Source organism: Engraulis encrasicolus, chromosome 18 (assembly GCF_034702125.1).
Source record: "Engraulis encrasicolus isolate BLACKSEA-1 chromosome 18, IST_EnEncr_1.0, whole genome shotgun sequence".
NCBI classification, from domain to species: domain Eukaryota; kingdom Metazoa; phylum Chordata; class Actinopteri; order Clupeiformes; family Engraulidae; genus Engraulis; species Engraulis encrasicolus.
Window position 1 is genome coordinate 1,533,999 of NC_085874.1, and position 16,002 is coordinate 1,550,000.

General features: G+C 43.1%; 1 protein-coding gene across 1 annotated transcript in view; it reads left to right on the forward strand.

Annotated features, from left to right (window-relative positions):
• The first annotated feature begins 1,704 nt into the window (after window positions 1–1,704).
• The window catches only part of LOC134468861 (endoribonuclease ZC3H12A-like), a 14,884-nt gene continuing 586 nt past the window's right edge, over window positions 1,705–16,002 (forward strand). Inside the window, exons 1-6 of the mRNA XM_063222767.1 lie at window positions 1,705–2,237; window positions 4,420–5,377; window positions 9,726–9,865; window positions 10,351–10,585; window positions 11,031–11,137; window positions 12,354–16,002. The exon at window positions 12,354–16,002 is cut by the window's right edge and continues 586 nt beyond it. Coding sequence (XP_063078837.1) covers window positions 4,929–5,377; window positions 9,726–9,865; window positions 10,351–10,585; window positions 11,031–11,137; window positions 12,354–13,327 — 1,905 coding nt within the window. The 5' untranslated portion in view covers window positions 1,705–2,237; window positions 4,420–4,928 and the 3' untranslated portion in view covers window positions 13,328–16,002. The remainder of the gene's footprint in view (window positions 2,238–4,419; window positions 5,378–9,725; window positions 9,866–10,350; window positions 10,586–11,030; window positions 11,138–12,353) is intronic.

Sequence of the window (16,002 nt, forward strand, 5' to 3'; positions counted from 1 at the left end):
TTCTTGAGGGGGCAAGCCTCACCCCCCAACAACATAGACTCTCACACATGGCCTAAAACCCTGAATCCTTTTGTAAACTAGCAGGGTCCATTGAGGAGAGTCTTTCTTGCTGTCTGGCCCAGGGCTCCACAGAGTCATAATTCATCCCTGATGTCAATTGAACTTCAACATGCTATGAAAGACCCAGGAAGTTGCACAGGTGCATGGACAAGACAAGTTTAAGGCAAAATGCAAGAATTCCATTTTGGACATTACTGATTTTACATTACACTTCATGTAGCTGACACTTTCTTGTTACCATTACTTGATGATCATGAGTTTGTTTGTGTGCCTGATTTGCAATCCCTTGCCATTTAGGGTGTTGCCTACAATCTGTTTAAGGAACTGAAAGACAAATGTGTTTGGACATAGACCAGTAGGCCTAGATCAAGGAAGTATGGTACAAATACACATGATGAAAACTACATTTATGAACCCTACTATGTTGCTATGTAGATATGTAGATATGTTGCATACATTCTACATTCCTTATAGATTATATCGGAGTTGTTCTCTTAATTATCTGTCATTTTAATTTCAGCAATACGAAAACAACAAGAACAGCAATGTCAATTGAGGTTGTGCAACATACATTCAAAGACATTTAATTTTAGGTGTCTTCTGAAGACCATTTGTGTCCCTGACACTGTAATATACTTAATTAGATTAACATCTAAAAAGCTTTATTGTCTAATACGTTGCCATGCCATAAAATTGTCTTGATTGAAGGCAGATAGTGTGTGTGTGTGTGTGTGTGTGTGTGTGTGTGTGTGTGTGTGTGTGTGTGTGTGTGTGTGTGTGTGTGTGTGTGTGTGTGTGTGTGTGTGTGTGTGCGCGTGCGTGCGTGCGTGCGTGCGTGCGTGCGTGCGTGCGTGCGTGCGTGCGGAGAGTATGCAGCTGGAGGGGGATTGTGTCTGGTCGGCCTGAAACCCACTGCACAGCTGCAGCAGGTCTAACATTGTATTTTGGGCACCACGTTTAACGGGAATTAAGGCCTACAATAAAGCACCTACAATCTGTCTGTAGTCTCTCTCTCTCTCTCTCTCTCTCTCTCTCTCTCACACACACACACACACACACACACACACACACACACACACACACACACACACACACACACACACACACACACACACACACACACACACACACACACACACACACACACACACACACACAGTATCACAAGAAGGCCTATCTTTTCTGCTCATGATTTCTGACAAACCAAACAGCTCACAGGGTTGTGACTTGTGGCACCTCAAAAGTGCGGTTATGCATCATCAGTTGTGTGGCTATAGTGACATCTCAGGCAGACAAGCAGGGGGGCCGTGGGGGTGAATAGACCAGTCCAAGTGTTAAAGGGACACTGTGTGGCGACAAGAGTATTGCAACAATGCTGTCCATTGAAACTGTGCTGCCATTTGCCATTTTCATGAATATTATTAACTAAATAATACATTAATATTTACTAGTATGACCAAAGAACAGTATGTTTTGCAGCTAAAAAATATTTCTAGAAATTCAAAATGGCAGACATCAGGAGAAAATCCACCTTTTAATGTATGAAAAGGGCAATTTTCCCATTCATAATGAATACCCTCGAATTTGATGGTGGAGGTATGCACAGTATTGATGAAAAAAGTAACATTTGTGAATGGGCAGCATGAATTCTGGAAAGAGACTGCAACAAATATTACACAGTACACCTTTAAAGTGAGCAATCTCCTCGGCCCCACAGTCCAAATCCACCTGGGGGCAACAAGCCTCTCAGATTGCACAAGGAAGCAGCAGCAGCAGCCTTTACATGCATGGCGAGAAAACCAGCCCAGCTTTTCTACATAACCTGCGCAGCCAGCCTGCGTTTCCTTTCCTTCGGGCAAGTGTGCCGCAACTTTTCTCTCTCTCTCTCTATCTCTCTCTCTCTCTTCATCCAGTCTTTCCTTCTCTCTCTCCCGTATGTACAGCCTTCTTCTTTTTCTCTCTGATTGCTTCCTTGCCGGTACGACTCGACTTGAAAAAAAAATTAAATGCAGTCACTTCCTCGTTTGTGGAGATAACAGCCCGGAGTGGAGCTGAAAGGGAGCTCAGTGTGTGTGTCTGTGTGTGAGTGTGAAAGAGAGAAGAGAAGTCGACAGTCTACCAGACAAGTCGACACAGGCAGCCACCGCGAGCACAGCTGTCTGTAACGCTTTCAAACTGTAAGTACTACTCTCTTATACACTCATACACACCAACAGCACAGCGTTATGTGGTCCATTTGGACAGATATGGGGAAGGCGTCCTTTGTCAATCTCCAAACTAAGTGTGTCGTTTGTTAAGAGTCAAAGGCTGCTTTTGGTGTGTGTGTGTGTGTGTGTGTGTGTGTGTGTGTGTGTGTGTGTGTGTGTGTGTGTGTGTGTGTGTGTGTGTGTGTGTGTGTGTGTGTGTGTGTTATGACTGCGATTTTCACTTTATGTCACTGTGGCTGAAGATCAGTGGGAAACTCATAGACACCTTCTCTCTGTCTGAGAGAGAGAGAGAGAGAGAGAGAGAGAGAGAGAGAGAGAGAGAGAGAGAGAGAGAGAGAGAGAGAGAGAGAGAGAGAGAGAGAGAGAGAGAGAGAGAGAGAGAGTCACTTATTTAGCATGGTCCTTGCCATTGCCTCGGCATACAAACACCAGGTCATTTCTGTAAGAAGTTGAATGGGGATTTGAAGGGTAGCTGTCAGTCCAATAGATATGGGGCAGACAGGACAGTCACTGGCAGCATGTCCAAGGGTTAACACGTTAACATGTCCAGACAGGGCACTAATCTTACGCTTTTGAATACCATCCTGAGAAGTCAAGAGCTAAAAATAGTTGTCTTTGGTGTGAACGTGCAACAAAACAGGTTCAAAATAGAAAACTAAAACACACCTACACCACACAAGAGGAGGTGTGGCCGAATTATTTGAGTATTCGTTTCTGGATATACCGTATACTTTGGCACAAGTCCACAATTTAGACAGCAGGCCCAACAAACCACAAGGAAGGTGTTGATTAAAAAAACAGCCCTGAAGGACACCTTCCCAGCCATGCATCCATTAATAATGTCTAGTGTGTGTGTGTGTGTGTGTACCAAAAATGGATTTTTAAAAAACTTTACGCCCCCCAATCTGTCGGTAAGTAGGCCAAAGACGTATGTAAATGCTTCTAGTTTCTTTTGTGCGTGCTGGGTTTCGGCCCAACAGATTAGAAAGCATGCCAAAATGTTCAACATACTTGTCATTTCAGAGCCATATAAAGGTGTCAAAGAGTGTGAGATGGATTCTTTGTGTCGCTCAGGTAGGAGGAAATTGGCAAGTAGAGAAGCGGAAATCAATGACTCAAGTTCTAAATTCGTTCCTCATAATTCACATTTTGATCGTTTTAAATAGATTAATCAGCATCTAGGACAGATTTAGTGCAGGGGCCTACAGGGCCCAGGCACAAGGGCCCACGAGCCAGGGGGCGCCTTAAGCCCAAGACTCCATAATTTTGTTCCCATAATGCATCATAATTGCACTTCTGACAACTGTATTGTACACTTTTTTCAGAATAGAATCCTTCAAAGCCCCAGCAAAACAGTCTGTAAAACCCTCAACAACTAGCAACACCCATGAAGGGGGGGCTCTCTTGTTGTCTGGCCCAGGGGCCCATGGAGTCATATAATCCATTCCTGATCACACCTGTATGAACACATCTCCTGCTGGGAGTTTCCGCTATCATGATGAGAGCGCAAAAATATGAATTCCACATGCAGGTATTAAGAACACAAACCTGGCTAAGTCAACCTACAGGAAGTGCTAAAACCTCTAATAGATAGCCCACAGTTGTCAATTAGTTAAGAAAAAGAGGACTCCATGCTCTTCTATTAGATGATTTACCACAATTTAACCTAGATTTACCCCAACTTAACCTTGTTCGCTACTGAGCCAGGTTCTTGATATACCACCCTGTTGGGTTATGTTTATTTAGCCAACGCCGACCTCCTCAATACTTCAGGCCAAATTGCAGAGACCCCACCAGTGAAACAAGCAACACAAACACTAATACTGTTTTCCGCATGTGTACATATGGAGACACACCCAGATAAATAGAAAGAAAGAGAGACAGAGGAAAAAAATTACGTCAAGAGTGAGCAGGGGGAGCTTTTTGTTGTTTATGTGGGTGTGACGTAGATTGGTGTGCTTTTCATCTGTGCAGTCTTGGTGCTGTGTTGCATGTTGCAGATCACTATTTAAAAAAAGAATTGAAAAGAGGAGGGAAAAAAGAAAAAAAAGAGAGTGTGAAACTCCCCATCACTGTAGCCACGCGTTTCCTGTGTTTACAGCGACTGGGGCTGTCTCATCAACATCCCTCCTCCCTCTCTCTCTCTCTGCAGAACCACCAACAACAACAACCACCAACACCCACCCCCTCCCAAAACCACAACACCTCAACCCACTCGCTGTCAATTGTTCCAAAACGGACAGCTTCGTCATGGAAACTATCATCATGAGTTAGAGAAGGGGCTTGGACTGCCGTGAGGATTCCCCTGTCAGAGAGAGAGAGAGAGAGAGAGAGAGAGAGAGAGAGAGAGAGAGAGAGAGAGAGAGAGAACAAGTATGCAGGAGATGAAAAGGGCAAAATTATAGCAGCTGGATTGACGTCTGAGAAGGACACCCTCTTTCTCTCCCTCCTACAGTAACACAACTGGACCAGTGGCACACATAAGAAGAGTACCACAGGGCATACAGTATCCAGAGAGGTACACTGCACATGCAAGTCAATAACTGAGGACAGACAGTCTGACACAGATATAACCCAGAACTTTTCAAGAGAAATACAAACAGACACATACACAAACACACACACACACAAACAGACACACACACACGCACGCACACAGAAATGCACAGCTCCTCGGACAAGCATCAGAGCAAAGTGGAACGCTTCCTCAAGCTGGGCTACTCCCGTGCGGACATCGTGCGAGTGTTGGACAGCCTCCGTCATGACGCCCAGACCAACGACATCCTGGGGGAGCTCATCAAAACCGGCGGCCACCAGGCCTCCAGCACCAGCACCAGCAGCAGTACCAACACCCCAGCCACCACCTCTGCCACCCCCAGCCCCACAGCAGCCAGGCATACAGGGGCACACAACGGGCTGCCCGGGGGCTCGGCCAAAAGCTCCAGGCCGCCCAGCAGCAGCAGCAGCAGCAGTAGCCCACAGCTCGTGGCCAGGGGATGTGGCTCTCCTCGAGCAGTGTCGCCATCGCAGAGTCCTGCCGCCCCAGTGGACCGCAACCACGCCAGCAACTTCAGGCCAGTGGTCATTGACGGCAGCAACGTGGCCATGAGGTAAAGGGCTCTCATTCTGTTGTCTAGCGAGCTAAGAGGGCACATTCACCCCTGTGGGTCAACATCACTACAGAGTCCCTTTGAGACGTTGTTGAAAGATGTTCAGTTTAACTTGAAAGAAAATACCAATAGCAATAACAGATCTGTATAGCGAGGAAAAGAGATAAAAATATTATAGAAAAGTATAGAGAATATTACAGAGGGTAGATAATAGTTTTTAATTTATTTTTCAAACATGACATTTTTGGGGAAGTTCAAATTTGAACTCAGGGCACAACCAGTAGATGAGACCTAAGAAATCTTATAGGATAATAGTGCTCTAGCATATCTGCAATATATTAAGAGCCCAGGCCATTGAGTGAATGTGTGAGTCGGATGAATGAATGTGGTTATGGCTGGGACCGTAGAGGTGCACTGTGTAGGATAGTGACCAGAGTAGGTATTGCAACTGTGCTGCCTATTGCCAAATGTGATCTTTTCATGAATACTTACTTAATAATAAGCAGTACATTAAGTTTCACAACTAAATTTCTGGAAATTCAAAATGGCAGACAATGAAGAAGCTCCACCTTGTGTAAGGTGAAATTTTCTTCGTCATAATAAATAGGCCTACTTAGAATTTGATGGTGGTGGTACAGTAAGTATTATATGAAAAACGTATATTTGTGAATGGGCAGCATGAATTCTGGATAGAAGCCACTAAAAATATTACACAGAGCACCTTTAAAAGGTACTTTATAGTGCTATTGACCCCTATACTTTCAAGTTTGCTCTCTTTGCCTTCTCCTTGCCTTGCTTTGTTTTCTCTCCTTCCTAACTTACAGCCTGACACTTGACAGCCCTGTCATGTAGCCTTCACTGATAATGTTTGGCTCTTGCTTACTCTGTTCTTGTCAAGTTTCGTGGCAGTTTCATTTAGTGCAGGTACTCTATTGTAAGTCATGTTTGATAAAAGGAATAGGATTGAGGAATAGTTAGATTCATTGACTGCATAGAGTCGTTGGTTAGATTACTAAATACACAGTGGGAGTGAATGGAATACAATACCATAGTCTTATCTAATATGAAGCCACTGCAATTTCCTTAACAGGTTGCTTTATAATAAATAACGGGCTTTGTAAATGGGCCTATTATCTTTAGAGGAAACAGTGTTGTGTAAATGTGAAGGCCTCTTTGTTAGATTCTATTGGTCAAGGCCTTAGCCTTTTCACAGAGGTAGGTTTTAGTGTATTTTTTTGTCATGCTGTAGGCAGCAACCAGAACTAATGATCATCCAAGCACTTGTGCCCCACATGCTGCTGTATGAGAAACTGGGGCAAGGAGGGAAAAAAATGAAAGGAGCTGAAGAGGACAGGTGTTGTTGATGGAATGATTTACATAAAAAAAGAAAACAAAAGTGCTGGTGGAGAGGGGGAATGATTGTATATTACTGTTAGGTATCCATATTTCAGTGGGCTTCAAAATAGTTGTCCTGTTAGTCATGCCCATGGATGGGCAAATTAATTAATAGTCTATAGACCCATCTATTTTAGGCAGACAATTAGATATAAGAAAGACAGCATGAGTGGGGATGACATTGTCTATGGAAAAGGCACGAAATGACCAACGATACTGTTTTCTAACTGAAATGTCCACATTTAGCCCTGACTGGACTTGGTGAAATCATGCATGTTATGGAGCATAAGAGTTGCCGTTAACACTTTATTTTAGGGATACATCTATTAGCACTAATAAATACAATGTTCCTGTATAAGTAACTTGTAAGGCATGTACAAAGCAAAATCAAACATTTGTTAGGCATGTATTCGCAAATTGTTCATGCACACTAGTTCATGCACAATAAGGGATTTATTACCAATTTAACCTTAGTAAGGACCTAGTAGGCCTTAGCATTTGCTTAGTACATGCCTTACGAGGTACTTATGCAGGCATTAACATTGTATGTATTCGTGCTAATAGATGTATCCCTAAAACAAAGTGTTACTGAGTTGCCATATCAACACTCTGTGTCATGTAAACTAAAGCGGTTTCAGAGAAGTTCCTCTTTAGTGCAACAAGAAGTGAAAGCAGCAGATTATTTCTTCATTTTCTGGGGTGGGTCTGGACTATGGTAAATAGTTTACTCACGCAAAGAAACCCTATGATTCTTAAAATAGGCTTACGTGACAATCGATTTGCATGTGCATGTCCACATTTACCAAACCGTGGTGTTGTGTGGTGTGGTGTGTGTGTGTGTGTGTGTGTGTGTGTGTGTGTGTGTGTGTGTGTGTGTGTGTGTGTGTGTGTGTGTAAACCTTTATCTATCACCCCTCTGTGTTGCATGGTTGTTTCATGTTTGGACTTCTGTGTGAATTATCTCCGATATAGATAGCCTACATCTCAACAGCAATAAATCTTACTGTAGGCCTTACATGTCTCCCTCAGACAGCAATACTGTAGCTATGAGAAAGAAAGCATTCTGGGCAGGGATTTGCTAAGTCAGAATTACCTAACTTGAAAAAGTGATCAGTCATCGTGATGTGCTCACCGGTCAAATCAGAATGCTCTCAGAGGTTCCTTGTGTGGTTAGTGTCATGTGCGAAAAGGGAACCTTCACCTGACTGAGAAAAGTCCCGTGCCCCATATGACTGGCCAGACGACTCTCACCAAATATTTATCTCTAACAATTAATCATCACTGTCACGTTGTGAGAATATTTGACCTTATTCTGAGAGGTCGATTTCTTTACTCTTTCTTTCTTTGTTTCTTTCAAATAATTAAAAAAAATTTTTACAAAAAAACTGTGTCTGATGTTCCATCACAGCATGCTGTGAGCACTCTTAACTTATGCAAATTAGCATGGACAGATTATGATTCCATGGGCCCCTTGGCCAGAACACAAGAAAGGCCCCCTCCATGGTTGTTGCTAGGATAGGTTACAAAACGATTCAAGGGTTTTAATCCAGGTGTGAGAGTCTGTTATTGGGGCTTTGGGGGGAGTTGTCCTCCGGGAGAATTTGACAATACACGTGTTAAAAGTATTATTTTAATGCAATATGAGAATGCTGCAAATTTAGAGATGAGAGTTTCAGGGCCCCTTGACTCTTGAGCTCCTGGGCCTAGGCCCATTAGGCCAGTGCAGTAACCTGTCCCTGACCACATCCTGAATGTGAAGGGGCAGGCTTGGGGAAAGCCCCATGTCTTCGCCAGAGATCGTAGGCAAATGAACCCTCGCCTGACAGCTGACAAGTGCGCTGAACAAAAAAAAGAAAAGAGGACAGAGAAAAAACAACTATGGGGTTACAAAATTGCACAGACATTTCTCAAAGGCACACAATGTCATTGTGCCTTTTGTCATTCTGTTTTGAAATTGTATATCAATTATATAACATTTTCTGCCTATATGTACAATAAGTGTACCGGATAGTAAGTCACAAACAAGTAAGCCATGCTGTAATATGGTGTGAATGTTGCCACAGCTTTGTTCTGTTCGTTAAAGCACATTTTTGATCTTAACTTTGGCTGCTTTTGTGGAACTCTTCACACAGATGCACAAACCTATAGCCTAAAAACAAAAACAATCCATTGCACTCATTTTGCATAGTTTTTAACAAAATGCACTACTTTACACACAATTTCCAAAAGATTAACACTCCAAGACTCCTAACCTCCTCAAAATTGCATTCTTTTGAAAGAGAAACCAAGAGGCAAAGTGTGCTTTCAATTTTTACTGCCTGTGTCTAGTTGCTGCAATGTGTTTATTTGGTATGAGGTTGTTGTGTTTGTGTGAAGAGTTCTGCAAAAACAGCTTAAGTTACAAAACATGAGCTTTAGCAATCAGAAAAAAACACACATCAAAAAAGGAACATTGGACTTTTTACTAGCCTACAATGTAAAACATTGCAGCCAGTTAAACTTGAAAAGGTATGTTGTCCTGCTGCCTTAATTTTGTAAGCTAACTCTACTCAAGGCTTTAAGTTGAGTTAATTTAAAAATTTAGGGCAGCAGTGCAACTTACTTTTTTAACTGGCTGCAATGTTTTACAGTGTACAGTGAATACAAATCTCTAACCCAAACAGAACTAGAACTATTAGCATTCAGTAGAGATGAGCAATTGGCTACAGGACTTCATGTGTTACTTCTCATGTTATTGTCAGTGAAAGGTCACCTTAAAAAGAGAAATCTATAGGACTATGCAACGAAAGTCCACATTGCATGGGCATTTCAGGAGACACTAAGAGAGAACGGCATAGTCTGAACTGGGACTTAGTGCAAGTTATTCCTGAGGTGTCATGTAGGCTACTTGGTGCACAGCATCATAGTGATGATGTTTCTATTGACCATTGACAAGCCTTTTCATGCTTTTCAGCCATGGCAACAAACAGGTCTTCTCGTGTCGTGGTGTGCAGCTGGCCGTGAAGTGGTTTTGGGATCGGGGCTTGCGGGACATCACCGTGTTTGTGCCACTGTGGAGGAAGGAGCAGCCGCGGCCGGAGACGCCAATCACAGGTAACAGTATGGCCCTCAGCTTTGTCCTGGTTCAACATAGCCACTATGGAGGCATGGGTGTTTGAAGTTATAGCCTGATTATCATCGACTTTCAAATCTCTTCGAGACTTGGTCTGACCAAGAGCATAACAATTAACATTTCATGTGGAACTTATGGCAGCCTTACTAGGCTATAGGTTATACATTATATTGGGGAACTATTGTCACATGCTTTTGATCATGAAGTATTAGATCATGTCAACATGGACCACAGTACATTGTGACAAAAAAAACCTTTCAAAAAGGGCAATTTTTGTCCAGTAGGGCAAAGGGGCAGGTGCTTTAGCACCTCCTAGTCCCTATCTGTAGGCTACACGCCTATGAAGGAGAGATTTGGGGTAGGCTAATGGGAAATGGTCCAGGCCAGACTCAAACCAGGGTCTGTATGTATATGGGTCATTGTTACATTATTTAATTACATAGTGTACGCCTATTCCTGGTTTCAGATCAGCACATCCTGACTGAACTGGAACGGAAGAAGATTCTTGTATTCACCCCATCGCGATGTGTTGGCGGCAAGCGGATTGTGTGTTACGACGACCGCTACATTGTCGAACTGGCCTTTGCGTCAGACGGGATCATCGTGTCCAACGATAACTACCGTGACCTGCAGATCGAAAAGCCCCAGTGGAAGAAGTTCATTGAGGACCGCCTGCTGATGTACACTTTTGCCAATGACACGTGAGTTGTGATAAATTTAATCTAATTCTGGTAACAGAATTATAAAGAATGCATAAAAGCATTATAAAGACTTAGTAAATAATTAACCAATGATGAACCAAACATTAACAAATTCTTTTACTATTTACCAAGTTTTATGAATGCTTTATAAATGCTTTATAGATTTCACAAACCTTAGAATATTTACAAAAAAATTTAAATGTTCTGTTCATCATTAGTTAATTATTTAAGACGTTTTTATAATGCTTTTTATGCAATCAGTATTATAAAGTGTTCCCCTGTTTCTTTGGCCATTAGCCTATAGCCGACTATTTTAGTAACACCAAGCTTATGATAGCGGCCCTGCATGAAATGGTTAGGCCATTGCATTGACATGGCGTACATGCATCCCTAATTGCAATACCAAATGAAACATTAGGCCTCACAGTTTTACTCTTGAATGCAGATTTATGCCACCTGAAGATCCACTTGGAAGGAACGGACCAACTCTGGACAACTTCTTGAGGAAATCACCAACAGTTCCTGAAAACAAGCAGCCACCTTGTCCATATGGTAAGCATAGAACTAAACCTAAGATGATAATAATAAACTCATCTGACATCACAGATGACATTTTGAAGGCCCCACACTGCTCATACAGTATGTGAACAGAACATCAAGCAACAGGTTATTGAATTTCCAATGGGATATGCAGCAGTTTTTGCCTAAACTTCCTACACACCTCCAACTCTATTTTTTTTACAGCAAGCAACAGACATGTATCATTGCAGCCAGTGGTGTAGTCTACGTAGAACGCAGGTATACGGAGTATACCCACTACTAAATTTTAGGGACTTCAGTATACCCACTTAAAATTGATTGATCCATTATTTAGAATGGCATGAATATATACAGTATACCCACTTCAAAAAAGTAGACTACACCGCTGATNGCAGCAGAGTTGGGACCTCTTTACAACAAAGTACTGTAGTAGGCCCCAACATGGGAGGGCTGGTGGCAAGATGGAAACAGGAATAAAGTGGGAGGGAGGCGATACAGGTTTAAATGCAATGGGCTAATTTGTTTGCCTTGCTAAGTGTGTTTATGGGACATTAGAGAAGAGCAATAAAGCAGGACGTGCTCAAACAAATGCATGCCCTCACTGTTGACATTCTCTGAAGGGATACAAGGGATACACATCTGCTGCTTTTGTTGTGTCTGAGGGGTGTACATCTGAGGGGCAACGTCTTAGAACTGCACACCATCCACCTCCAACCAAGTGCCGGTTGGACAGAACAAAAAAGCGAAGTGAAAGCCTATTGGGAAACTCCAACTCTTACTGTTACTGTGACACAGCACTCCACACACCACACAAGTGCACACAACGAAATAGCCCTCAATGAACCCCTAGGGAGCAGTGTGATGGGACGGTACCATGCTCAGGGTACCTCAGTCATGTAGGAGGATGGATGTAGGAAGTCTGACGCTGCTTACCCATAACCGCCCATGAAATCAATCAGATGAAATCCAACATGACTTCCTCTTTTTTCAGGTGTACAGTATATCTGTAAAATGGGACAGCAGCAGCTCTCTTGCTGCTGGGGGCTTTTACTATTGTGAAGTTTGGGGCTGATTTCTTGGTAAATCTCGTTCGATTCCATTTTGCTACAACTGTATGCCAGTCAGACAACCAGCTGAGCACCCAAAATGGTCTCTCAATCCCTCCCATCTATGCTTCTCCCACCCAACCTCCACTAAGGTAGCTCATTCTCCCTCTTTTTTCCTTCAGGAAAGAAGTGCACATATGGCGTGAAGTGCAAATACTCCCACCCGGAACGTGCAGACCAATCTCAGCTTTCTGTGGCGGATGAGCTGAGAGCGAAAAGCAGGTCAGCCATTGAGGAGAACCAGGCTCTGCACCACCAGGTGCCCCCCACAGCGTACCCTGCCCTCCATCCGTACCCATTGGGGCCCAGTGGCACGGGCTTGGCTGGCTACAGCCACGGTGGTCGGTACTCCATGTTGCCTCACTGTGTGGTGGGGCAGGAGACGGACGGCTGCCCCCCGGCACTGCGACCCTGCAGCCCCAGAGTAGCGAACGGCTCCTACACCCCGTCCACTGGCCCAGACAGTGGACTAAGCTTTGGCTCGGATCCCTGGATGCCAGATGTTCCACCACATCACTTCCACCCCTATCACCAGCTTGAAGTCCCCCCACGGTCGGCTGGGTCCATAGCCACCAGTAGTGGCGTGGCGGGGCTCAGTGACTTGTACTCGTCTGCCAGCTCGTCTGGTAGGCTGGATATGGATGAGAGCCTGGATCACACACATAACACAGGACTGGGCCATTCAAGGTCAGAACGCCGCTACCCACACGTGACATCAGAGGGCCATGTCATAGGTGGACAGGGATACCCAGCACCACCAGGTGTCTCTAAGGGTCATAGATGCGGCCCCTCATATCCGTTTCACATGCACATGCCACCACTGGCACACGACGGGCGGTGCCACAGCTACGACTTTGTCGACCACCGACCAGCCAACCCACATTGCCAGCAGCAATACCGGCCCAGCAGGTCAATGGATGAGTTTTGGAGGCCAGTGTCTTCGCCCTCCCCCAGTGACAACAGGCAGGTTGCCAAGGCGCATCTGAGTGCCATTTTCCCTCCAGACTCTGTGGACCATGTAATGAGCCTCTATCCGCATGTTAATGACACAACTGAGCTGGTAGCCCTAATGCGGAAGCTTAAAACTACCTTCTAAGAGGTCTGTTAAGCAAATTCCTTTTCCGAAGTTCTTTTCAGGATTCTGGTGTACCGTTTACAATTTGAAAAAAGGAGGACACAAGTGTCCAAAAGACTCAAACTGCTTGACCTCTAAAAGGTCTTCAACATCAACTTCCTATATCCTGCTATTTGTAGGCCTGTACTGTATAGGCATTTTCCTACTTTGACTGTTGACACTGAAAGTGTTTGAATGTGAATGTGAATGTGCCATGCACTACTGCCTGAAAACTGCAAAAGGAACTCCTTGAACCCCTTCTTCCTGCCCTGTATAGTAAACAGTACATTTTGCAGTGTTAATTCAAAACTTACAACCAAATGGACTCAGCACCAATAGTTAATCTACACTGGGATTTACACTCTCTTGGAGGGTATCTTTAGCCCTAATCGCAATTTGTTGAATTAAAACAGCAAAGCAAACTGTGTAGAATTACAGGATTCTGCGTGTGGTGATCCAGATTTGCCTCAGAGAAAGGAGCAATAAGGGGCTGTAATAGCATTAAGAAACTTATGTCAAAGCAACAAAGTTGTTTTTAGTACCGTAGCCCCGATATGGGGATGGCAATAAAAGTATGTTACTGCAAAGCTCAGATGTAAAATGTTCCATTTAGGAACACTATTTCCTTTCAATGAAACCTGTACTGTATGTGTTTTGCATATGATTAGATGTTTCTGTTATTGTCATTCATTTTCTTCTTGGCACGTAAACAAGGACATGTTCAGCGAGTTCCTATCAGCGAGCACACTTCCTGGTAACCATATTTCTGCATTCACTCACTCAAGATAAAAGAGTCAGTAAACTCAACAAGGAAGTTTTTAACCGCCTCTGAGCTATAAGGAACTGCTACACTTCTCTGGAACTCTCTGGAGTGCGCTTTAGCCATGCAACCTGAAACCGGTTTTCAAAATCTGCTGCAACACCTCTGGTGCCACCTAGTGGATTCAATGTCAAAAACACTTCAAGATGATCATCCTTCATGATTCTTGGATGAGCAGTCGATACAAAGTATCAGCAAAGCTGCTACTACTACTACTAATGATGATGATGATGATGACGATGATGATGAAGTAGTGGGGGAATCGTACAGAATTCAGAATAAATTTTTTTTATTTTTACAAATAACTTATCTGTTACAAAGACAGTTTTCCCAGCTAAAATCAAAAAAACAACTTTAGATATCCAAATTAGTCTTTTTTTTTGCTTTTAATTCATAGAACATGTATGACCAGACTTGTCTCACTGGGCTTTGGCTGAAAAGCAGATACTGGAGTTCCTTTCTTTAATTTTCAAAACAGATAAAATCAAAGTATCACATAAGTGCTTTGGAGATCTCCTATTCATGTAACCCTCTACCCTTCCATGCATACAACGCCTTTTGGTGTTTTTTTGTAACCGTTTTTCTCTTTTAAACCAACATATTTGACAGGTGAACTGCATAGATTACTCATACACATAGCATTCCAATCCAGCAGGGTGAGGCAGCAAATTGCAACACGTGAGAATTTTTTTTTTTCGTATATCACAAATCTGAAAAAATAAAATAAAATAAAATAAAAGGAACTTCAAATGTTACGCTAAAAATCAATAAAACAGTAAACGCTGAATTCTCAAATCAAATAAGAGGGACCAACATACTTGGGGGCTGGAGGGAACGGGGACAAAATAATTGTTTGTGGCACTGTCTGATAGGACTGCAAGTCTTCTTCTCCAAGGTTGAGTCCTTAAGGCTTTGGGCCTTTCTGTTGATGCACACCTGTGCAAGGCACTTGATGACAGACAAGGCTGCTTCACTTAACAAACAGGCTGTCCTGGAGCTTTGGTTGATTATTAGTCCATTGGTTGCAACAAATACCTGTTCACCCAATCATATCACCGATCGTGCCAGTTTCATTTATGAAACATCTCCATTTTGCTGAGCAATCATCTTTAGATCAAGCGGTGCTCATTAAACCCTGCCCACCCAAACCCCACCCTGCCCCCCTCAAAAAAGTCCAAGCCCTCAACACTTTACTCTGATGAATATATAGTTTCTTTTTTTTCTATAAAATGTTTAAGGGTGCATTGTTAGAAATGCACGCTTTCCTTGGCACAGAGGTGTAAAAATCCCCGAAAATTAAGCCTACATTCCAGTTGTCAGATAAGATGGTTAGTCATTCCTTTATTCTGTGGGCTTGTTTTTTGTCCTTTCCAACAGTCCATAGTTTCTCTTGCATCTTTCGAGACGAGGAAAAAAAAATCCAATAACTCCATCTTCCGACTACTGCTGCATGCGCAGATCAATCGATCGTACATGGGATTGTCAGCAGCTTTGGGTGCCAGTAACAGGAAACGGTGGGCAGACCAGCGCTTTAAAGACATGTCCGAGACCAAGAAAAACAAACAAAAAAACCTAAATGAAAACGACAAAAAATGACAAAAACAACAACAAAAAACAGCTTTCCTGCTTCGTTTCCCATTTGGTTGGCACTGCTTCCCTCCTCACAGAAGTCAAGTTCAAAAGCTTACAAAAAAAGGGTAAGGGGAGAAGAACCGTGCTTATTAATGTTCAAGAAAGGGGGAAAAAAGGGGGAGATTGAGGGGAAAAATAGATGAAACGTTATTCTATAGTAAGTCTCTAGAGCTATACTTACAAGACATATAAAGAGATTCATAGT